Below are 25,836 nucleotides of genomic sequence, written 5' to 3' on the forward strand. Positions count from 1 at the left end.
TCAAATGACAAGGACCAAACTCTATCCCCAAATGTGAACAACACATATCATTCCCTTTGAAATCAATGGGAGCTGAATGCGCCTATTTGGTGGCAGAATTTATAATCAGATTTTAAAAACTTGCCCCCACACAGGTTAGGTACCTGCAAATAAGTGGAATCATTAATTTATGGGCCCAAAGGAGGATATATATAAACATCTATCTTATTGTACCCACAAATGAGGAAGTGCCATCCTCATTTGACTATAAAAATAATAGCTTTCTAGGAGCTAAAAAAACAACAAGGAGTCTGGTGGCACCTTAAAGACTAACAGATTTATTTGGGCATAAGCTTTCGTGGGTAAAAACCTCACTTCTTCAGATGCATAGAGAAGCTTTTCTAGGAGCTGTTCCTCAATTATTTGTCAGCCTCCCAAAAAAGAGGCTAAATTAAGGACACTTTAAAAATCAGCATCAAAATGTTTGTCTGCTTCTTATATTTACTAACTAAATTACTTTAACTAACATGGAAAATTGTGTATCCTCTCCAACCCTGTTCTACTGAGTCCTGTTTGCACATTCAATGGACCTTATTCTGATTAGTCTTACATTGGTTTTAGACCGGGGTAACTTTGACAACAATAAAGTTACACATGATTTACACCAGGATGAGAGGATAATTAGGACTAGTGAGGACAGGACTAAATCTGATATTGTAAATGCATAGGGCTTGATCTAAAGTTCACTGAACTAAATGCAGATCCTCCCACTGACTTCACATGGAAGCACATGGGAATACTTCAGTGCAACTACTCACAGGAGTAAGTGTTTGAAGCGTCAGCCCTTAAATGTAATTATTAATTCCCAATCCTGCAAACATTACGCATGTCTGTTATGGGACTCCTCGTGTTTAAATTTACCCACATGCAAAGTGTCTGTAGGATAAGAACTAAGGACGGTTAGATAGTGGAAGTATTTAATCCATTGACTTTACATATATTAATGTGTTTACATGACTGTCATTTATTAAAAATAAGTCACATTAAACTTTCACATTCAACGGGGAACAGCAGAAATAATTTTCTTTTGTTTCCTGCAAACTCTGGTGCATTTATGTTACAGTAACTCTTATGTTATTTCTTTTTTGCTAAATTAGCTGTACATTTTTTTTTAAAAAGCACACTTATCTACATGTCAGACGAGGCCAGTATTGAAAACTTGCTTTTTTTTCAGACCATGTTTGGATTCATCCCTTGTACACATACATTAGGTCAGCTTTAGTTCTGTTATTCAGTTAAATTACAAGGAAAAATTAGAGGCCTGAGATTAAAGAGAAAGAGAACAAAAGCAAAGCCAGTTTGTTAACGGGTCACAGGTCGGCAGGTTGTCAGGGAGGCGAGAGAGTCATTAACAGGCAGGATAAAGGACACTCTGTACAGAGCGGAAATACTTGAATCACAAAGAGTTACCTGCATCTCTCTTAAGATTCTAGTGTTTTTTCCATTTATTTTTGGAAGTGCCAATTAGGTTAAAATAGATCAATAATACTATAGGACGGAGGAGGAAATCAATGTTACTTTGCTTTTATTATTTGCCTTCACAAGCATCTTTTCTTGTTCTATCCTATTAATTAAGACAAAAAAAGTATTCTGGATAGATGTCTTGAATTTTCTTCAAAGTATACAGCATTGACATATGTTCCAAGGAATTGCAGATCTGAATTCAGTGTTTATTTTTTCATGAAATCTGTAGCACTTACTGCTATTATGGATCATTTATAAAATTCCAGCTCTTTCGAGCTTTTCAGTCTAAGTTGCTGAGAGCATGTCTAAATGGGGCGATAGTGACCAGAACAGCTATTCTGCAATAGCTCTTCTGGAATAGCTCCCTGGGTGGCCACTATTATAAGTTATAACACACTATTCACAGGCGCCGACTTTCCAAAGTGTGGGGGGGTGCTCGACCCCCAGCTCTACCCCAGGCCCCACCACCAACTCCCCGCCCCACCTCTTCCTGCCCAGTTCCGCCTCTCCCCCGAGTGCAATGTGTCCTCTGTTCCTCCCCCTCCCTCCCTCCCAGCACGCCACCAAACAGCTGATTGCGGTGGGTGGGAGGTGCGGGGATGAAGGGGGAGGTGCTGATCGGCGGGGCCCGCTGGTGGGCGGGAGGCAATGCGGGGAGTGAGGGAGAGCTGATAAGGGGGCTGCCAGTATGTGCTGAGTGCCCACCATTTTTCCCCGTGCGTGCTCCAGCCCCGGAGCACCCATGGAGTCGGCGCCTATGACACTATTACATAATTATAATAAAACCACCTTTTTCTAATGTAGCTTAATCTGTTTCCAAAGTGTATTAAGCTAAATTGGAAAAAGGCATTCTTATTGTGGAATAAGAGTATCCAAGACAGGCCCTAAGAAATCAAGATTCGAAGCAAAACACTACTTGTTCAGTACATTACTGACCAAAAAAAAGTTAAAGGAAAGATAATCATTTTAGGATTTTCTACACTTCTGAGGAAAGTTTTTAATGGCAGCTGTAGTACTGCTCCTTTTAAAATCTGCCCCAAAATCAGTATATCCAAAGCAGCAACAAATCCTGGAAACTGGCTTGAAAGTAGTACTGAACGTGTAGGATGTGTGACAGAGTCTGTGAATGTATCTTGAGAATACAGTAGTGGGACAGGAGTAATAGATTCCGTGACTTCCTATTTTTCTCTGAAGGTCCTGGAGAATCTACTCATGCCGTATAAGAATGCTGCAATGTTTGATTCCAAAGAAATGATTACATGTAAACAAAAATCTGTTTCCCTTTAAATTAAAATATTTCTGATTATTACATTTGCTAAAAATTTTCAAAAACAATAATTAAATTCAGTCTAAACTTCCTGAAAATGTCCCAGTGAAGGGCATTTACAACTCACCTTTCTCCTGGCCTGCATTTTGAAGAAAATTGATGGTAAGGTTTAATAACTGCCAAACAGAGACATCACAACCAAATTTTAGGGAGTTTAGGATCCCCTGTGAGCTATTAGGCCCATACTGGAAATGCTCCCTGCTTGATCACATTTTTCCTCCATTTTTGGAGCATCTACAGAGCTGGTCAAAATGATTCCAGTTTCAAAATTTCAAATGTCCAAAATCGGGGTTGGGAAGGGGTGGGCAAACGCCCAGAAAATTCTTCTGTGAAAATGGGGCATGTCTTTTTATTCTTAGTTTTTTGACCTGCTGTTGTGTATGAAAAGGCGTTTCTGGGGCTTTCTCCGGGCAGCTGCAGGAGGTGGGCATCAGGAGGTAGCCTAACAGCTCTGATTGTGAGGCAGCAGGAAACTCTGCAGGGCTCCCTGGAGCTGGTAGGGACTGTAGCTGGGAAGAGTGGAAGGCAACTCTAAATCTCATGTTAATGAGGGTCAAGTCACACATGAGTATCCCTCCCCCACCAAAATATTAATAAGGGAAGAGACACCCCTGAGATCCAGAGATAAACAGACATGGGATTCAGGGTCCCTCACCTCTCTAGAGATCTACCTGCCTGGGATTGCTGATCGTGGATGCTAACAACTCTATCTATCACTCTCTTTAAAACATCTCTGTATGAGGGGGAGTCAAAACAAGAGGGAGCAGGGAGGGCAAAGTCCTATTTTAATTAATGGTGCAGATATCCTATCAATTTTGATGGGACCTCATCTACAAGAAAGAAAAAATAATCATAAAATTACAGCTCACACAATGATGCTATTATCACTGAGGGCCATTTATTGTCCTCAACCAGTAGAAGAAACAGTGATGTCAATGGAAGTTCCATTCATGGGCTGTGTAATGACAATATTATTCTCAAGCTAGCAGCACAGTGTATTATGGAAACGTCATTCAAAGTTCCATCGTTAAGGTTGCATTAAAGTTTGCACTTGAAGCAGGGATTCAATCTCTTTTTTTTATATATATATGAAGAGTTATAGAGTATCCTCCTTAAAATTACTGTACTTCCCTTTGGACACAGAACAAGTATCCTGATTATTAAGGAAGCTGACAGGAGCAGCAGCTGCTTGGTGAAGGCCTTGATCCTGCAAACATCTGAGCATGTGCTACACTTGAAAACATGTGAGTAGTCCCACTGAAATCAATAGGAGTAGTAATATATGTAAAAGAAAGCACATTCATATGAGTTTTTACAGGACCAAGGCCTGACACTGCTGATCTCATAAAGCTTGATCCAAAGGTCACTGAAGTCAAGGAGTGTCTTTACATTGGCTTCACTGGGTTTGGATCATGCCTTCATAGATTGTAAGCTTTTAGGGGCAGGGATCATATCTTCATATGTGTTTGTAAAGTGCCTAGCAATCTAGACTCAATCCTGATCTGGGGATTTCTAGGCACTAATGTGATAACAGACTATTCACTAACATCATGACAAGAAAGGCTATCGTTTATAACATGACATTTACACATGGCTGAGGATTTTACTAAGGAAGAGAAAGATGTCTGAGCAGTACATGGAATCCTCAAACACAGCATGATCCCTGGACACACTGGGCCAGATCCTCAATGGAGCTACACTGATTTACACCAGCAGAGGATCTGACTGCAATCACCAATGTCTATACTAAGAGTGAATATTTTAGGGGTACCTATGAGATTAGTTTCCTTTGTAAAAAAAAAATATTGAAAAGCTATGGGACACAATAACAATCTCCTAAAATTCATAGACACATACCCAGCCTAGGCATGTTTGTAGGTGGACATTTCAAACTGATAAAATGCTCTCTTGGCGGACATTTGTTATATGCCTCATTCATTGTGCCACTGGAAGAAGGGTCATCATTACCTCCTACAGGTGATTCAAAGACAGCCATCACACCATGATAAAGTCTCTCACATCTGCCTTGTCTCATAGTCAAATAACTAATACGGATGAGCCAGACATGTAGGCAATCTGTATTACAAATCTATAGCGCAGAACAACTAACCACAACCATGATTTGGAAGCACTAGGCCAGATTCTGATCTCATCTATATTGGTATAAATCTGGAGTAACGCCACTGATTTCAACAGAGTTCAATGGAATTACTCTGAAATTTAACATCTGTACTTGAAATCAGAATCTGCTCCATTGAGTTTGAGATAACTTAAGACAATGGGAGCAGGGGGGGAAATTACAGGCCTTGAATATGTTCTTTTGCTGTAATTAATGTCCACATTTACAAAACTGCAACTCTTTATTGTGTTTTTAAATTTATACCAAGGGCACTCAGAGCCCTGGATGGATGTTCATTGGTGAGGAGTTTTAAATCTAATGAAATAACACAATATATATAAAGAAAACAATAGAATCAGCATCTAATTCTTAGGCCATTTTTCATCCTTCTTTCAATTTGCAACAACAGACACAGAAAAGGCTCCCTGTATATTATATAAAATTTTTCAATAGGGTAGGCAGCTCTTGCTAAGTTTTAATCATTTTTCTTTCTCCTGTACTGTGCTTTGTTTTGTTCTAAAGGTCTGCTCCAGTTAGATGGTGTCTCAATTTATTCACAAAATGTGTGCTATGGGGTGGGAAATTGTCACATAGTAGAGGCAGGAGCTAGGGACATCAGGGAGCACATGCAGCTATAACAGAAATGCTTTATTAGAAATAACCCAGGCGTGACACTGATAAACAACACTACTTCTGGGTGTAACGTGACTTACGGTATTAACCCTTCAAGTACTTTCCAGCAAATGTCAACTCTGAGCTTCAGACGCACCCTTCCTGAACTTTGACCACTTCTAATACATGTTAATATCAAAAAGAAAATGTGGTCTAACTATAATCTTGGACTCAGAGGTGCTGACTTCCCCAGTTCCTGGGGGGTACTCGACCCCTGCTCCGCCCCACTCCACCCCTGCCCCCAACCCCCACCCTGCCTCTTTTTGCCCCCGCGCCACCTCTTCCTGGCCCTGCCCCTTCCCCCCCCCCCAGCGCCTCCTGCACGCCGCTGAACAGCTGATCGTGGCGGGCAGGAGGCACTGGGAGGGAGGGGGAAGAGCTGATGGGGGGCTGCCGGTGGATGCTGAGCACCCACGATTTTTTTTCCTGTGTGTGCTGCAGCCCTGGAGCACCCATGGAGTCGGCACCTATGCTTTAACTAGAGGGCAAAGTAGACTACCTGAACCTCTGAGCCTGCTGAGAGGATTATTCTATGCCAAAGTCATTTGACTCTCTAGTAATACACTGAAATTCTTTCTTCTCTGGCTCTTCATGTTTTCTTATCCTTGGCTTTAGACTTGGTCTTTTCCTCATTCTTCTCTTTCACTTTCTACTGGTCATTTTAGACTTGGGGCCTTTTTGCTGCTCTTTTTTTAAAACTTGGGATTTGTCCTCTTTCAATCCTTGGGTTTCAGGCTTCTTCTTTTAATTCTTTTTTTCCCCTTCATTTTTGTCTGATTTTGCCTTGCTTTCTCTGTCCTCTAGATCTGTAACGGCTCTTCTCTCATCATCAGGCTTATCACAGAAATCACCAACGGCAGCTCTAAAGCTCTCATTACAACTTTGGTCATTTACCACATGACTCCTGGGTCTGTGGAAAGGAAGCTCCATTTTCCTGACCTCAGTAACCGCAGTTTGTGAACTCTTTAGCAAGCCAGATTTTTAAAACCCCAGAGGGGGATGAAAATTATTGCCTGGAGCTTCCAATTTGTGTCTAGCCAATAAGTTACCTCAGCTTTCATCTGCCACAAAGTTCCATGCTTTTCAGGTTTCAGTCTGTTTGGTTAGCGTCAAAGGTCTCAAGTTTATGTGGCGATCTTTTAAATTTGCTGCTGTTTCCTCTACGGAGCTACCATCATAATCATCAGTAAACTGCTCCTCACTAGGCTATGACAGCAGAGATGATGGGATATCATGGTCAGTCCTGCCTCAAAAAGACATGGTCTGTCTTGCCTTATCTACAGTGAACAATTCTCCAAATTATATCTCCTCCCCTTTTTCTGTCCCCCTTCCCTCTGCCCAACTGTAGATTGCTTTCCATTTACAAGACAGTTTATGTTGGTAGAGGCTTTCACCTTGCTTTCTTTCCTCTCCCTCCCCTAACTAATCAGGACAGTTAGAATGCTATCAAAACATACAATCTGGACCTTTCTTTTTAGAAGTGCTACACTGTGAAATTCTGTAGCACAGGATTGGCTTCCTAGGTGAAAGCTAATAAATAATGGAAACAAACCAGCAGTACCGCCACAAATGTATCATTAGGACAAAAAATTAAGACAAAACCAAAACAGTGCCATGATCCGGACAGCTGTGAGCCAGCAAGCATGCAAGTCCTCACTTATGTTCCAGGTGAGGAACATAAGTGTACCAGTACAGCTCTGTATCAGGTTTTCTCGTCCAGAACTTACATACATTCAGGACATCTCCATGCCAGGTTTCCTTCTCCTGGACTTAAGTACATGACGATTGATGGCTCTTAACGTGCTGTGCATTATTTTCACTAATCTTTTTTCCTCGTTTTCCTTATATTTTGACCTAGCTGCTAGTATTTGTTCACTTCGCTACCATACTGTCACTGTCAGAGGTGAGGGCACAATCTTCAGCCTCCAATACAAACATCTCTCCTTCAACCAGCATCACCGCTGTGATTTGCGATACAACTGAGGAAATTTCACATCAACATTATGCTCAAGAAAGGGACAAAGAAAGAAAGTTTCCATCACTAATGGCCTTGACAGTATTGATCAGATTCTTCATCACTGTTAGCGCAAACATTACCAGCTTCATTCTCAAGTTGCTTTATCACGCTCTCTGCAGTGTGGCTGTTTGATGAATATCTGTCGTCTTAATTTATGGAGAAGGAAAAGTTTTATTTCATAGGATGTGTAACTCCCTTGGGATTTAGAGAGCATGGCCCCTTTAAAACCTTGTCCTGAGGCAGGGGAAGTGGTGTTTTTGCCAGGGGGAAGGGAGTATGGAGAGGGAGAGTTGACAGGATGTGTGTATCTGAAGTTCCAGACAAGAGGGCCTACAGGGAGCAGGCCCTCACATAAGGAAGTAGTCAAGAACTAGCCCAAAGCCGGGGAGGGACAGAGCGGCCAACCAGGGATATCCCAGGACAGGAGCCAGGAAAGAGCACTGGGCCAGGGAGGAATCACCAGAGAAGGACAAAGTGGAGCCAGATCCAGTAACACTGCCACCCAGAGCTATATGGGATCGTGAGTATTGAGGCTTGTGATTTTGCATTGGGAATATGGAGGGAGGTTGTAGCCAGTTGAGTGAAGAGGTTGTCGCTCTGTGTAGGTTTGCACAGAACGGCAGAAGAGGGCACCGGAGGGGTTTGTTGGGGAAAGTTTACTGGCGCTGAAGATGACCAGGAGCACCCAAGACTCACTGCCAGACTGGAACTCTGCCCAGGAATCCTGAACTCTGGGTCTAGACGCATTGCTCGGCATCTACCCTTGTATTTTGTGGTACCACCGGTCACGTGGGTCCTCGTGTTGGATGTACCTTGTTTTATTGCTCCCCCATCTTCTTTCCCTGTTCATATTTCCCTTTCCTATATTCATTGTACTGATCCGACGTGTTTACTCCAGGGGGTTTGGAACAGGTGCTTCTGGGGTAAAAGTGAGTTTCCCTGTTGCACTCATGCATGTGCGTCTCCTTGGCTGGAGATGCCAGCACAGTGCACTCCATCTTGGTCATAAGGACGCTATAGTTACATGGGGTCATAGATTCCAAGGCCAGAAGGGACCAGAGTGATCATCCTAGTTAGACTTTATACATAACACAGGCCACAGAACTTCCTCAAAATAATTCCTAGAGCAGATCTTTTGAAAAACATCCAATCTTGATTTTAAAATTGCCAATTAATGATAATCCACCACAATGGTTCCAATGGTTAATTACACTTACTGTTACCCTTATTTCCTGTCTGAATTTGTCTACCTTCAAATTCCAGCCACTGGATCGCATTATACTGTTCTCTGATAGACTGAAGAGCCCATTAGCAAATATTTGTTCACCGCATAGATACTTATAAACTCTGATAATCACCCCATAGTCTTCTCTTTGTTAAGTGAAACAGATTGAGCTCCTGGAGTCTATCACTATAAGGCAGGTTTTCTAATCCTTTAATAATTCTAGTGGCTCTTCTCTGACCCCTCTCCAATTTATCAACATCCTTCTTGAATTGTGGGCACCAGAACCGGACACAATATTCCAGCAGTGATCACACTAGTGCCAAATACAGAGATAAAATAACCTCTTTGCTCATACTCAAAATTCCTCTGATTATGCATCCAAAGAACACATTAGACATTTTGGCCACGGAGACACACTGACAGCTCACGTTCAGCTGATTATCTACCATGACCCCCAAATCTTTTTCAGAGTCACTGTTTCCCAGGATAGAGTCCCCCATCCTGTAAGTATGGCCTGTATTCTTTGTTCTTAGAGGTATACCTTTACATTTAGCTGTATTAAAACACATTGTTTGCTTGTTCCCAGCTTACCATGCAATCCAGGTTGCTCCTTGTCAGTGACCTGTCCTCCTCATTATTTACCATACCTGCAATTTTTGTGTCATCTGTAAACTTTATCTGTTATGATTCTATGTTTCTTCCAGATCACTGGAAAAATGTTAAACAGCATAGGGCCAAGAGCCAATTTCTGGAGGCCCCCACTAGAAACACACTTGCTCAATGATGATTCCATGTTTACAATTACATTTTGAGACCTATCAGTTTACCAGTTTTTAATCCATTTAACAATGTGCCGTGTTAATTTTATATCATTCTAGTTTTTTTAATCAAAATGTTGTGTGGTACCAAGTCGAAGTACATTTCATCAACACTACTGCCTTTATCAACCAAACTTGTAATCTCATCAAAAAAAGATATCAAGTTAGTTTGACAGGATCTATTTTCCATATACCTGAGTCACCTGCTGAGAGCTGTAAGATTCACTCCAGCTTTTACACAAAAATGTGTGGAGCTCATTCCAGAGCCTGACCAGATCCCCAAGAAAGCTCTATCTTCTGCACAGACGAGCTTTGCCTTTGTGGTGGATAGCTCCACTGTGTTTGAGGAACAGAGCTGTTCACCATAGTCTTCATCTGGAGCTTCAGGTGATCTTTTAGGTATCCTGGGCCCAGATCATTTTGTGCCATGAAGAGAAACGTAGAAATCTTGAATTTGACTGAATAGTCTATGGGAAGCCAATGTGGAGTGCAGAGGTGTGACGTGCTCGCGGTAGTCTGTGCTGTTAAATGGATGCACTGCCACCCAAGTGTGAAAATTCTGGCCTTGTTTTAGCATCAGTAATTTCTTCACCAAGGAAAGCTGAACACTCATTTAGCAGCAGAAGACAATTATCTTTGATAATGTTCTATTCCACTGATATTCTCCAATATACAGTAAAGTTAGAGAAACTTTAGTCTTCCTTTTGAACTGTGCTCATACTTCTCTGTATTAGAATTTATTTTTTTGTAATGAAATTAAATCACTTTCCCAATATAAACACTGAAGCTACTACTAATTAGAACTAAAACATTGTTTCTGGAAATCAACTTGCCACAAAATAAGGAGGAAGGTTATTTTCTCCAAATGAAATATTCTGCCCCAGATTATAAATACAATCTTTTAAAAATCTCATAAAATACAGGGCACACAAGATTCCATAGCTATCTAAAAATGTGCACAAATTTATAAATATTGAATATATGGAATGAAAAGATAAGAAATATCTTCTGTGATTTTTACTAAAGGAAGCCAGAAAAATGGTAGTTCAAATGGATTAACAAAATAAGTGTATAAAACAGGATGAAAAGAAAAGGCTGAGGGGTTCATTTTATTTAATTAAGGATCAAGCTTTCATCCAAACAAATGGGTCTCTGCTTCATGTCTATTTTGTGGAACACAATGAAATTAGTTTGTTTAGCTGTATATTATATGTTGGTGATTTTATAACATCAGCTTTTATTAAAAGAACAGGAGTACTTGTGGCACCTTAGAGACTAACACATATATTTGAGCATAAGCTTTCGTGGGCTACAGCCTACTTCATCGGATGCATGTAGTGGAAAATACAGTAGGAAGATATATATATACACAGAGAACATGAAACAATGGGTGTTACTATACACACTATAAGGAGAGTGATCAGTTAAGGTGAGCTTTTATCAGCAGGAGAGAAAAAAAACTGTTTGTCGTGGTAATGAAAATGGCCCATTTCCAGCAATTGACAAGGAGATATGAGAAAATGTAAGGGGGAGGGGGAAATAAGCATGGGGAAATAGTTTTACTTTGTGTAATGGCCCATCCACTCCCAGTCTTTGTTCAAGCCTAATTTAATGGTGTCCAATTTGCAAAATTAATTCCAATTCAGCAGTCTCTCGTTGGAGTCTGTTTTTGAAGTTTTTTTGTTGTAATATTGCGACTTTTAGGTCTGTAATCGAGTGGACACTACAAACAGTTTTTTTTTCTCTCCTGCTGATAAAAGCTCACCTTAACTGATCACTCTCCTTATAGTGTGTCTAGTAACACCCATTGTTTCATGTTCTCTGTATATATATACACACCTTCCTACTGTATTTTCCACTACATGCATCCGATGAAGTAGGCTGTAGCCCACGAAAGCTTATGCTCAAATAAATGTGTTAGTCTCTAAGGTGCCACAAGTACTCCTGTTCTTTTTGCGGATACAGACTAACACGGCTGCTACTCAGCAACTTTTATTAAGTATATCACAAAGACCACACCACACTGTAAAGTTAGTACAATTTTTCTATTTGCCAATCTGATTCAGATATGCCAAGATTCAACTAGCACTGATCATGAAACAACCCCACATGATGGAGGGAACAATAAAGGTAAGGCATTAGTAGCAAAAAGTGGGGAAGGTATATTATTACGCTCCCTACATAGTGTCTTGATTGTAAAAAATTAAAATAGCGAGAGCGAGACCTTTAAGTGTGGTTGTAGTCAGAAACTTCTGTAATTCACCTCATCTAAATCTTCATCTTTTTATTTATTTATTTTTTCTGATTTTTAAAAAAAGATTTTCGTTATGGTAAAAACCACTAATAAACGACTTTATGACAGTAGCAACTTTTTTACTCTACAGTAGATCTTCAGAATTACAAACACCAGAGTTACGAACTGACTGGTCAATCACACACCTCATTTGGGACCAGAAGTATGCAATCTGGCATAAACAACTAAAAAAATTAAGGGAAAGTTTAAAAAAAGATTTGATAAAGTAAGGAAACTGTTTCTGTACTTGTTTCATTTAAATTAAGATGATTAAAATAGCACTTTTCTTCTGCATAGTAAAGTTTCAAAGCTGTATTAAGTAAATGTTCAGTTGTAAATTTTTGAAGGAACAATAACGTTTTGTTCAGAGTTTCAAACATTTCAGAGTTACGAACAACCTCCATTCCCGAGATGTTCATAACTCTGAGGTTCTACTGTACATATCTGCCCTCTGCTTCTTCTTACTTTACTGATAAAACAAGTTCTTCCTCCTGATACAGCTAAGAAAGAGCAAGATGACTACTCTTCTGTTTCATGGAGCATCAACAAATTGTCTGCTAAGTTCTGATTGCATAATCTTTTCTTTCCTACCAGTGATGAGGCATGAGCCAGACAAACAAGCTTGATTTTTCAGATCTATATTTTTTCAAAGCTGATAGTCAGAAAAATTATCTTGACTTGTAAAGAGAACAAATTTGCTCTGGAAATATGGAAACCCTCAATATCATTTTTAGATCCCTTTTACTGAATAAGAAAACATGGACAAAATAAAGCACTCTCACCTGCTGTAGTACTGAGGATAAAACCTGCAGTTTTAAATGGAGATCAAAAGCCTTTTGTTTTTCCTAGGTAGTTGGTCAGCAATTAAATAGAAAGGCAGAAAAGATATGTTAATTCCTAAACAGGTTAAGACAACTTGCTTGCAGAGAACTATGGAATTAAGGTAAGGGATAAGATGCAAATGAATATAAAATACAATAAACCATTATATTTTACATGTGTAACTAAAATATATGAAATAAAGCACTGTCTATTTCTTTTTATCTGCAAGATTCAGGGTAGCATAGCTCATTAAAGACTGCTATATTGCAAAATGTCTGGATTCTCAGGATACATTTTTGATAATATGACATAAACCTGAAATGATGATTTGTATCATCACTAAAGAAAGTGGCGCCAGACAGATGAGTTCTGTAGTGAAGTTGAGAAACAAGAAACTTGCATTCATAGCTTTTGGACCCACATGACAACTCTCTGAAAACAGATTTCTGTGCTTCTTTTGGCAACAATCAACTATGCAATAAATACTGCGTGTGAGTCCAGGGTCAACAATGTTAATATCTCACTTCCTTATATCATTGTCAAGTTCTATCAGATGCTGATGAAATAAATTCAAGATGCAAAGACTTTTTTTTTTTTTTTTTTTTTAGTAAGTCAAAGTCTCCTGGAGTTTCTTATGTGTAGCCAGTGCTGGTATCTTAATAAAAGGACTTCTAAAGTTCCTTCTGAAGAAGGTGAACCTTTTGTATTGAGAAATCTATAAAGATTCATGTTACTAACGTGCTGTAGGGGATTACTTCGGACTACATTTTCAGAAGTGACCCTGGATTTTGGGTATCCAATTTGACATGACTTGGATCCGACTCCAAATGAAGTCAGTGCTCAGCACCTCAACAAAAAGTGTCTCAGTTTGGGCATTCAAAATTGGGGGAACCCAATATCAATATTCGCTTTTGAATTTTTTTTCTTTTAAGTGTTCACCCTGGCATCCTTAGCCAAAATATTTCACCCCACACTGATGTTCAGTATGGAGTGCGTGAATTGGTTGTCATTCTCCACCCCCGAGATGGCTCCATATCTATGATGCTGTGTGCACACAATTTATGAAGTGCTTTAGGATAAAATAAGATTGTCTTAATTATAATAATATGAATCATGATGTACCAAAATCAAGAATTATTCTGTGTGTATCACACACAAGTGTAAAGTATTTAATAAGAAAAACATCTCTCAGGACTTGTCTACACAGGGATATTTACTGGCATAATTATACCCATATAATTATATTGCTATTGTAATACTGATATAACTCCCCATGCCAATGCTCTTATTCTGGAATATATGCTGGTGAATTTCCCCATGTAGACAAGCCCTCAGTTTTAGGTAGAGCAGCTGTCATTCAGATATTTATAAAGCTCATGGATATCGGCACTTAGCGTGCATTTTTCTATTAATTCTTTTGTAAATGGATTAAGCTAATTTGGAATAAAGTACTCCTTCTCTGGAATAAGAGTGTCCACACACACAGTTAATCAGGAATAGATAATCCACTTTAAATTCAGGCTAGGTCTACACTACCCGCCTGAATCGGCGGGTAGAAATCGACCTCTCGGGGATCGATTTATCGCGTCCCGTCAGGACGCGACAATCGATCCCCGAATCGACGCTCTTACTCCACCAGCGAAGGTGGGAGTAAGAGCCGTCGACGGGAAGCCGCGGAGGTCGATTTTGCCACCGTCCCTACAGCGGGGTAAGTCGGCTGCGATACGTCGAATTCAGCTACGCTATTCGCGTAGCTGAATTTGCGTTGTGACGTTGTGCAGTCTACATGGTTTTATAAAAATATAATAATAAGTCAATATAATGTAACTGGGATAGATTTAGAGAAAATACGGTAATAAGTGATATAATGTAACTGGGATATGCTTCATGCAAAAGGTCTCTTGTAAGGTATCATTACAAAGCTTATAATCTACTGAGTATGATAATCTGATTTGTATCAATGTACCACTCTTGTATCTAAAACTAGAAATATAAAACATAACTCTGAGGGCCTATTGTAATTATGTAGAGTGTGGGCCATTAAGGATGGTTTGGAATCTTGATGACTCCCATTGTCTGCAGATGGCTGTATTTACCTTTGAGTCTTCCTGTATATGTGTGTGCTGGCAAGTGAGTAATGAAGTCTTGCAGTGACATGTGATCATGTCACCTGAACTGGAATCCATCTTTAACCTGGTGCTTTTCCAGTGAGGGAGGGTGGAAACCCAGAGGGACAAAGGATTCCCGCCTTATGCAAAAGATATATAAAGGGGTGGAAGAGAACAGAGAGGAGAGAGGAGCCATCATGGAGAAACCCCTAGATAACACCTAAGCTGGAACAAGAGCTGTACCAGGGGAAAGAATTGTGCCCAGGCCTGGAAGGTGTCCAGTCTGAGAAAAACTTACTGAAGCATCTCTGAGGGTGAGATTATCTGTATTTAGTTTGATTAGGCATAGATTTGCGCATTTTATTTTATTTTGCTTGTGACTTACTTTGTTCTGTCTGTTACTACTTTGAACCACTTAAATCCTACTGTCTGTATTTAATAAAATCACTTTTTATTTAGTAATTTACTCAGAGTATGTATTAATACCTGGGGGAGCAAACAACTGTGCATATCTCTCTATCAGTGTTATAGAGGGCGAACAATTTATGAGTTTGCCCTGCATAAGCTTTATGCAGGGTAAAACGGATTTATCTGGGTTTAGACCCCATTGGGAGTTGGGCATCTGAGTGCTAAAGACAAGCACACTCCTGTGAGCTGTTTTTGGGTAAACTTGCAGCATTGGGACAAGTGATTCAGACCCTGGGTCTGTGTTGAAGTGGACTGGAGTGTCTAATTCAGCAAGACAGGGTGCTGGAGTTCTGAGCTGGCAGGGAAAACAGAAGCAGGGGTAGTCTTGGCACATCAGGTGGCAGCTCCCAAGGGGGTTTCTGTGATCCAACCCGTCACAGTGGGAAGCCGCGGAGGTCGATTTTGCCACCGTCCCTACAGCGGGGTAAGTCGGCTGCGATACGTCGAATTCAGCTACGCTATTCGCGTAGCTGAATTTGCGTATCTTAAATCGACCCCCCCCCGTAGTGAAGACGTAGCCTCACATCCTATCTTATTCCAGGTTAACTTTCATGTGTAGATAAGTCTTGAGTCTTACTAGGGTATCTTAATGTTTTCTTTAAAAGAAAGAGACTGTAGCTACCAGGTTACTCCCATTCATGAGTATAAAGGCTGTCCTTTGCCATAGCTGGACCCTGGAAACAGCAGCTCCTCTTCAGACAAAGTCCAGACTGGGAATGAGGCCTTAGACTGTAATCCAAACATTGAAGCATAAGTAGGGAAAATTAAACTGGCTGCAAGAGTGAAATTAGTCAGTCTATTTTTATGGCCTAAGCAAAAAGAAATAGAAGAAGTAAACAAAAATAGACAGACAAATAATGTAAATTTTTAAAATTCTTTTGGTTTTAATGATATAATAATGACCTGTAAACAGGCCAAGAAAGTTTGTTTTTTATAATATATGACATGCCTCTGTAAAATCTAGCTCTTCTGATCAGTGGGGCAGAGCGCAGAGCAAATCTCAGGGCTAGTGTTGAGGAAATTGTTGTCCAGGGCATATGATAAACTTGGAACATTACTACTCATGAATATACCAAATAAGAGAGCTAAAATACGCATCTTATCACAAATGTTACTCCCAGCATCGTATCATTAAGACTTCCACAAAATGGTTTCAATATTTTGTTTGTTTGTTTGGTATTGAAATATTTTGCTAAGTTTTTAGAGGAAAAGAAGGAAAGAAGTAAGATATAAAGAGTAAATCCAGGTTAATTTCCAGACAATCTAATTAGAAAGAGAAACGTATATTGCATAACGCATAAGTTATTAAAACAGAACTTATGCAATGGGCTCTAAGAATGTCTGTGTATGAGAATAAATCTTCAGGAATACCGCATATATCAAGTAAAATGTTCAAGGCCAACATTTTCAAACTTATGTCCTAAAGTTAGGCTCTAAACCCATATTTAGACATCCAAATGTAAATGACCTGATTTCAGAAGAGCTGAGCACTCACCAAGATCCACTGAAGCCAATACCAACATTTCAGTAGCTTGAAGACTCAGTGTTGCCAGTTCTCACAACTATACTGCCAGTCTCTTGATATAATGTGTTTTTCTTAAAGCATCAGCTCATGAAATCATGGGATTATGCGAGATTCCCAACTTCTGATTTTTTAAAAAAAAGTGTTTACCTCTCATGGTTGCAGAAAAAAAGCTTGAAAATATGAACCCAAAAGGCTCAAAAACCAGAAAGCAAATAAATAGAATCCCAACATTTATTATTTTTAATAATACTGTGATCTTAAACCAATCTCATGATTTTTTGGAGCCTGAATGTTTAGGTTTGGCAATATTGAGGATGTCATTAGCATATACAGCTATCCCCCTCCTGCCTTAGTTTTTCATAAATTAAGTATCTCACATACAGCCCAATTTTCAAGTAAGGATGCTTAAAATAGGGTGCCCAATTCTACATTCAGGAGCTGCAACCAGCCATCAGGCACCCAATCACCTGCTTTAGACACATAGAGTAGGCGCCACTTTCAGTACCCGAATATGAAATTGGGCACCCAATTTTGACATCTGGAATCTCAGGTTAAGATTTTCAAAACTGGGTAATGAATTCGGGTGCTCAGCTTCAGACACCTTAAAAAGAGCTTGTTTTTCAGACAGGGCTGAACATTCACCCTCTGAAAATCAGGCCCTTTTAAGGTGTCTCAAGTTGGAACACCTAAAATTTGAGGCACCAAAATTTCTGTTTTTTGTGTTTATTCCCATTGGGGATCTTCATCTACTAAGGTCAGGGCTGGTGCAACCACTTAGGCAAACTAGGCGGCCGCCTAGAGCGCCTAGTGGTTGAGGGCGCCTAAAAGCCCGCTCAGGCGAGGAGGTGGAGTGGAGGTGAGCTGGGGCGGGGGGAGGGGGGGGGACGCGGGGAGAGCCGCCCGCAGTAACAGGGGGGGCGCACAGGGGAACCGCACCTCGCCCCAGATCACCTCCACTCTACCTCCTCTGCTGAGCACACAGCCCCCGCTCTAAGTCTCCTCCAATCGGCGCCGCAAGCCTGGGCAGGGAGGAGAATTAGAGCAGCGCCAGCGTGCTCAGCAGAGGAGAGCTGGGGCGGGCTCCTCGGGCGGGGTTAGCTGCCGCGGGGGGGGGACGGGGTTAGCTTCTGTGGGGGGATCTCCCCGGGTGGGGTTAGCTGCAGTGGAGGGGGGTGGGGTTAGCTTCCGAGGGGGGGAAGGGGCTCCCCGGGCAGGGTTAGCTACCGTGGAGGGGGGCGGTGTTAGCTTCCACGGCGGGGGTGTGTCCCCGGGCCGGGTTAGCTGCCGTGGAGGGGAGGCTTGCAAGGGGGGGTAGCTGTTGTGAGGGGGGGGCTCCCTGGGTGAGGGGGGCGGTTAGCTGCCGTGGCGGGTGGGGTTAGCTGCCATGGGGGGGGGCTCCTCGGGTGGGAGGGGGCGGGTGGGCGTGGTTAGCTGCCACGGGGGGGGGGGGGGTGGGTGGGCGGGGGGGGGGGGGGGAGGGGGAAAGGTGGAAGTTTCGCCTAGGGCGCGAAACTTCCTTGCACCGGCCCTGACTAAAGTATCAGTTATATAATTTATCTATCACATATGCTATATGAATTTAGATTACTTTTCATCTTTGGGTTGCTGAGGCCCTGAATTTGAATCTGATCTTCTCAGTTTCGGTATTTCATTGCAACAAGTAGATAGCCAGTTGAAAGAGAGATTAAACAACATCTATGAAATACTCGCCAAGAATAGGAATGAAGTCAGCTCACATTTTTCTATATAGTGAGGCTTCAGCAAGTTCCGCTATAAATTCCTCTGAGGCCATGACTGTGAATAGTGTTGGGAAGTCTTGACTTCTTTATTACAGACAAACAAACATATACAACAGGCTTGGATGACTAACTCTGGAGGACCTTACTTTCTTTTAAAAACACTTAGCCAGGGATGCTGGACATTCACTTTTTGTACATTTTTAAAGTTTCTTTCTTCCTGATAAGATAATATTACAGAAAAGCATAAAATTCTTTGGAGTTTTTTTAAACAATATATATATTTAATTTAAAATGCTAAAATAAAAATAATGAATAATCCAGTATCTATTCAGGGTTAAAGTTAGAGGGAAAACCCAGGCATTCCTGTGGCTTTAGAGGTCTATAAACTTATTCATAGAAGAAAAGTACACCCCCAAAACTACAGAGGTAAGGTCTCGATCACAAATAGGAAAGACTAATTTCAAGGTTCTCATTGTCACAAAATTGCTTTTTGCAATGTAACTATGTTAACTACAGCCAATTTTTAAAAAAAGCCTAGACTACAAATCATTAGTTCCCCTTCCTCACTATATGATGCCCACGTTGCTAAAACAACTTCAGTTCCTTCTCAAAAGATCCATAAAGTAAAGCGCTGTGAATCACAGAACACACAGTTCCTAATAAATGAAAGATATAGGTGGAATTGTCACTCGTTTTGAACTGTCAGACCCTGAGCAGGAAGGAGCTGGGTGATTTTCACGGGAAACAGAAGCCTCAGGTGTGGGGCTAACACTGCATCATTTGAGTGGCATTACAAACTTATCCTAGACTATCAGCATTTTTTGTCACTTGACTTTTGCTGTAAGGTACTGTAGCTTAAGTATGTTGCTCACACACTGTAACCCAGGGACCTCTTGATGCCAACTGGCACCAGGCATAAGGAGTACATAGGGGTTTACAGAGATCTCTACGTCAGCTATCCATGCAACAGTTTGCCAAACAGTGGCATGGAATCTAGTGAGAGCCAGTACCTTACTGATCATCATAATCATTGCAATGGATGGATAGATGGATATTTAAGGAATTAGATATCTATACTGAGAACTATGTCCTTAAAGTTTGTAAGGTAAGACAGGTCACCAGAAGGTAACACCCCAGAAGGTAACACCCCAGTTCAGGCTGGTCATTGTGCTTCTCCCTGGCTGGTCATTCTGTAGTCTGTCTCTCCAAATTTAAGTCCATTGCATTACTGAGCCAAAATGAAGAAATTGTGAATTCACATAAGAAAAGATTTGCAGGAATAAACAAACAGCAGGGCAGGAGTGTCATTTTCCCAGTAAAGACAATGGATTTTTGTGGTATAACTAGATGTACTGAGGTACACTGGGGATCTATCTTTCACTGAGGAGACAAAGGCCATGTCTACACTACCCACCGGATTGGTGGGTAGTAATCGATCTATCGGGGATTGATTTATCGTGTCTCATCTAGACGCGATAAATCGATCTCCGAATCGACGCCCGTACTCCACCTCAGCAGGAGGAATAAGCGGAGTTGACGGGGAAGCCGCGGCGGTCGACTTGCCGCCGTGAGGACGGCCAGGTAAGTCGAACTAAGATACTTCGACTTCAGCTACGCGAATAGCGTAGCTGAAGTTGCGTACCTTCGATCGATTCCCCCTCCCCCCAGTGTAGACCAGCCCAAACTGTCAGTGCGTTCTGTATTATGAAAGGAGGGTCACAGCCACCCTGGCTGGAAATTGCTGCAAAGAGGTTGAGTGAGCTAAATTTCATTGTACAAGACAGTATCTTATTAAGTAAGTCTAGGCTCTAGAAGACATGTTATGATTTTATTTTATATGTAACCATTTGTTTCCAATACTTTGACTTGCTATTTCTACTGCTCAAATCTCTATACTTCTTTAAATAAACTTTTACTTGTTTTCAAGTACATAAGTCCTGTGTGTTAAATGGAACAGTGATCTGAAGGGGAACTGGTAAGATGATGTATACTTCTTCTTTGGGAGCAGCAGATCTGTGAATTCTGTGTCTAGTGGATCAGGAACTGGTTACTTTAGAGGGATTGCTCAGAGGGCTCAAAGACTGGAGTGTGCCTATCACTAATCTGGAGTAGAGAGAGAGCAGGGGAGTGTTTTTGTTGCCCGTGGTGTAGAGCTGAAGAACGAAATTGTTTCTTTTGGTTATTACTGTTTTAACATTGTAACTCCTGTTTACTGTTTGCCTTTCAACATTGTAAATTGTTCATTACCCTTGTTTTAATAAGACTCCATATTGTAACTCAAACTCCATTTTGAAATGCTCACTCCAGTTTGTAAAACCCTGCTGTAACCTTCATTTTGCAAAACCCTGCTGTAACCTTATTAGTTTAGTTTAGATATGTGAATGAGGTATGCATGAATAATGGAATCAACCTCCAGCCCCAGCCTGTCCTGATAAAGTTAAGTGCAAACACCAATGGCTGAAGATGCAGACAACAGCCCTGACAAAGTAAGAAGAGTCCACCCTAAAAGAAAAGAACAAAGGTACAATTAAAGCAAGATCAAAGTCAGGTCCGAGGCTGAAAGTCATGTCTGCAATTGACGGGTGATCAATCACTCCGAACCCAGAGACAGCGTGACACAGCAAGACCTATAGACTCTTGATTCAAACTAAAAGCCTATTAAAAAGATGGGTGAGATGGAAGACTTTGGGTAACGTTCTGCTGCCAACACTGAAGGGCATCGGTGCATGCCCGACAGAGACTCGGCTCTTCCTTGTGCCAGGCTTTCCTGGCCAGTTAGCTGCCACGAGCTACGAACTCAAGCTGCGAAATTAAGCCACGGACTCAAGCTACGTTCAGGACTGGTAACTATCCAGCAGCTGCAGAACATGTGGGGTGTGTGTGTGTGTGTGTGTAGGTATTAGCTATTGGTTATAGATCAAATTGTTGTTATAATAAATGTGACATCTTGCCTTGTCCCCTGAAACGATCCTGTGTAGTTTTATCTGCATAACAGTGTCTGGTGGGGTTGGAGAGCTGACCCCCAGCAAGAACCGACAAGGCTTCCTCACACTGAGGGCAAGTGGTAGTGAGGTGCCTCACTAATCCGGGAAGTGTCACTCTCATACAATCATCTTGGTCATCAACTAAACCACACGCACATTTCATGAGGAACTCAGGCTACAGGAGCCCAGCGTATACATTTGAAAAGCTGGATTTAATCAATATAGAGGGAAGTACATTAAAAGGTGAAGAGAGCACTGGTGTATTCAGGTGCATGGGTATAATACCACATGAAAAGACATTCAAATAAAGACAGACAAAAAAGCAGGTGGTAAATACCCTTCTAGGTTCTGGATTTCGGAACACTTCATACAAACAATGGATCAAACACATTCTGTCAGGAGAGACTCTGCATTTCAGAATCTGTATAACATTTTGATATATATGGGATCTTATTATCAGATAGAAAACAGAATCAGTAGACATGACAACAGGTCTGGAAAGCATTAAAGAGACACACAAACTACCCAGATAGAGAGGCAACAGGAGACTCTAATGCATCAGCGTCAATTAAATGATACTGCGTAAAGGAGAGCAGGTAAAGGCTGAAAAGGTTTTCATTGACCACTTAATGAGCAGAGGTGAAAAAATAGATGCCGATATGTGTTTAGGTAAAAACAAAGGGTTAGATCCTCTGCTGGGGTACATCGGTGTAATTTCATTAAAGTCAATGGAACTACACTGATTTACATGAACTGAGAATCGGACCAAACATAAATTAATTGCATTTGGCCTGATCTTGCAGGCTTTCCATAAGCAAAACTCTCATTCATGGAAATGGGAGCTTTGACTGCACAAGGATTGTAGGACTGGGTTTCACTTTTATCAAGTGACTGTGTTTAAACTCTTTGCCGATCCCAGTGAACATTATATACTCTATCCCTTGTTCCACTATAAACAGGGTAACTTTCCAACCTCCTCTTTAAGGATTCTAGTTTCTAAGCTATTATCCCTCTTCTCCTTTCACTTACCTTCTTCAACTCCTCCTGAATGTTTTTGCCATTTTCTTCTGAGGACAAACTTTCCTTCTGGGTCTCCGATTCTGTTCTAGGCTCTGACTCCTGCTCTTCACCAGAAGAGGTTTCCTTGTCACTCATTTTAGCAGCTAGTTCAAATAACTCGGATTTAAGCTTTTCCTCAACAAGGTCTGTCTTGATTTTATGGTGTTGATCCTCACTGCTTATATCAGCTTCTGATAAATCCTCAGAAACCTACGATGAAAATCAAAATAGCAAAAAATTCAAATAAAGTGCAAAGAAAAGAAAATCAACAGGGTTTCTACAAAGACTACATTTAAGTTCACAATACATACAAATACACTTTACTCTGCAGGAAATCTAGAAAAATACCACAGTAGGAATCTCTAGGCAGATAGATTTTTACTTCTGTGTAGACTATGCCCAGCATATTTACTTTCAGAAGACAATAATATTTCTCTTTTCTGCTCTTTTCCATATTACATGAAATAAAGCAATAGGTCCATAAATAATTAGCTCCCTCTGTGCAAATAATAAAACACTCTCATATTATAGCACTCTTCACCAAAACACTGTACAAAGGAAACCCTACATCATCATCCTCAGAGTCATTTTACAGATGAGGAAACTAAGACAGAGAGGTGAAGTGGCTTGCACAAGGTCACATGTTCAGTGGCTGACTTCAAGTCCTGTCTCCTAGCCAGGTCCTCTGACTCCCAGCCTGGTGTACTACCCATGGGTTTACACTGCTTCTTTAAGAATTACTGGAAACAAGTTCAACCTTTAGATGCACAATGTTTTCTTAGCATTTGATCCTGAAAGGTGCAGAGCACTCATAGTTCCAGTTAGCTACAATGGCAGTCTTGGTGCTTAGCACCTGTTAGGATAAGGCCTTCAGTCTGGAGACAAAATGGAAAAAGGAGAAATCCTCTTATGTAGTTATAAGTACTTTTGCTAGGATGTCTGCCCCACATTTTACAAAATGGAGACACTTCTGAGCACTGAAAGCTATCATTAAAAAATGGAACTTTTCATCTCTTCCAGTAGGGATAAGAAGAAATATCAGATCACAATTCCCCAGTACTAAGGATCCATCTACACTTCGAGCTCGAGTGTGATTCCCAATGTGAGGAGACATTCTTGTGCTAGCTGTCATCCAGCTAGTGCACTAAAAATAGTGGTGAATGGGCTAGCTGCCCCAAGTATGTACCCGTCCAACATACTCCAGTTGCTAGCCCCTCCTATGGTTTGTGATGCCATGAGTACGTTCTATTTTTAGCGCACTAGTTCTATCAGAGCTAGCCCAAGTATGTCTTCTTGAGCTGGGAATCACACCCCTAGCTCAAAGTGTAGATGTAGTCTAAGTGTCAGGAATTCTTTGAAAAAGAACACAGTCATGATCTAAATGTCTGGGGAGAGAGGATACAAAGAACGCAGATTCTAATCCACAAACAGCCACTGCACAGCACTTGGCCTAAATAGATGATTGATGGCAACTCTAAGAGAGGAAATAATATGGATTATGACACTAAGAAAAACAAGCTAGGCAATCTTATTTACCTGGTGCTCTCCCACTGACAGGACTGGAGAATGCCAGGGAGATTAACGATCTGGATTCTTCGCTTCCAAGAAACAGAACAGTAGATTTGTTTTGTGAGGCTAGTTTGTTTGCATTGCCAAATGCAGTATTCCCTGGATGTATCTACCGCTTGGAAATCTAAAAACTATGGTAATTTTGACATTTCCCTCATAACTTGACCAGTTATGCTTTGTCACTCATGATGGAAATCTTACCTTTCTGTGGAGCCCTTTCACAATTTTGTATCTGCCATTATTTGTGAGCACAAATGAGATCATGCAGCTCTCTAACTAATAATGCAAATCAGGTAGCTGGACATTTAAATGTTATAATTTGCACCCACAAATCTGGAGGTTGTTTCTGAAAATTAGGATCACTGTTGCTGCAAAAATGGCTGCCATAATGGAAGGGGACTCCATCTGGATTTAATGGATTTACTGGATTAATGGATTAATTTTTCCACCAAAGCACCAGTTTTTGCACAGTGAATAGTTTTCTCATCACTTGAGCTTCCAAATTGTTCTGAACAAGATGGGGTTGCACCTGAAGAACAGAGTCTCAAATGGAAATGTTTCCACTCTATTTTTACAATGTTACAATAGAACTTTCAGTATGTTTAAAAGACTGATCTCCTTCCAACCCTTTAATTCAAATGCCTTCTCCTCTCCCTTCTCCGAAGACTTACCCAGCACTTGCTCTAATGGCACCTCTCAGGAAAATGTCAACAGGAATGGTGAAAGATACAGAAATTGTGCAGAAATATTTTGCATGTCTGTCAATAGATTTGCAATGGAAGGCATGGACTCATATTGTCTCGACTATCAGAGTTTGTTGCTGAATCCCTGAATTTGAAGCTCGGAATAGTGACAGATATAATTAATTTGGGGCTAGGCAGTGTGGTGAATCATTGCACTAATATTTCAGATATGTAGATCTGTTTTCAAACACTGGTTAAGAGCTCAAGTGAGACATCGGTGGTCTCCATGTACAGTAATAGAGACTGGACAATTTTGTATTCAAAGCCATCACATGATTCTCCACAATCTAATCAAGAAAGGCCAAGACTGAAATTTCAGAAGGTATTGCCTGTTAGGACTGAGGTACAGTGGCAAAGCAGGTCTGAGGGAAGAATCTTAGACGTAAGACTTAACTTAAGACTGCGAGTCTTTCATTGAGGTCACAGAAGTCACGTATTCTGTGCGTTTCCGGGACCGCCATGACTTCTGCAGCGGATGGTGCAGGTGACCCGAGGGCTGCCCGAGCAGCTGGGGCGCCCCCAGAGCCAGCTGCACTGGCTGCTGCTTGGGAGGCCCCAGGCAGCTGGTCCCGGTCACTGCCCCGGAGTAGTGGCGGGGCCCCGGACTGTCCCCCGCCCCCAAGCAGCAGCGACGGGGGCCTGGGTCACCCCCCCCAACAGCAGCCCCCTGGGCCGTCCCCCACCCCGAGCAGCAGCGGCGCTGGGGCTCCAGGCTGCCCTCCCTCGAAGCAGCAGTGCTGGCGCACCGGGGCACCACCCCCCAGCAGCAGTGGTGGCGTGCCGGAGTCTCCCCACCCCCACTGCAGCAGCATCGTCTGCTGGAGCGCACCCTCCCCAACACCTGC

At 41.4% G+C, this 25,836-nt stretch overlaps 1 protein-coding gene across 1 annotated transcript in view; it reads right to left on the reverse strand.

The window, feature by feature from the left end:
• Positions 1–25,836, reverse strand: part of LOC113405172 (rab effector MyRIP-like) — a 346,653-nt gene that overhangs the window by 11,854 nt on the left and 308,963 nt on the right. Inside the window, exons 11-12 of the mRNA XM_026646107.1 lie at positions 22,650–22,889; positions 12,757–12,819 (exon numbers count right to left, since the gene is read on the reverse strand). Coding sequence (XP_026501892.1) covers positions 12,757–12,819; positions 22,650–22,889 — 303 coding nt within the window. The remainder of the gene's footprint in view (positions 1–12,756; positions 12,820–22,649; positions 22,890–25,836) is intronic.

The sequence above is a fragment of the Terrapene carolina genome, unplaced genomic scaffold, assembly GCF_002925995.2.
Source record: "Terrapene carolina triunguis isolate 2854851 unplaced genomic scaffold, T_m_triunguis-2.0 Scaffold34029, whole genome shotgun sequence".
Lineage (NCBI taxonomy): Eukaryota > Metazoa > Chordata > Testudines > Emydidae > Terrapene > Terrapene triunguis.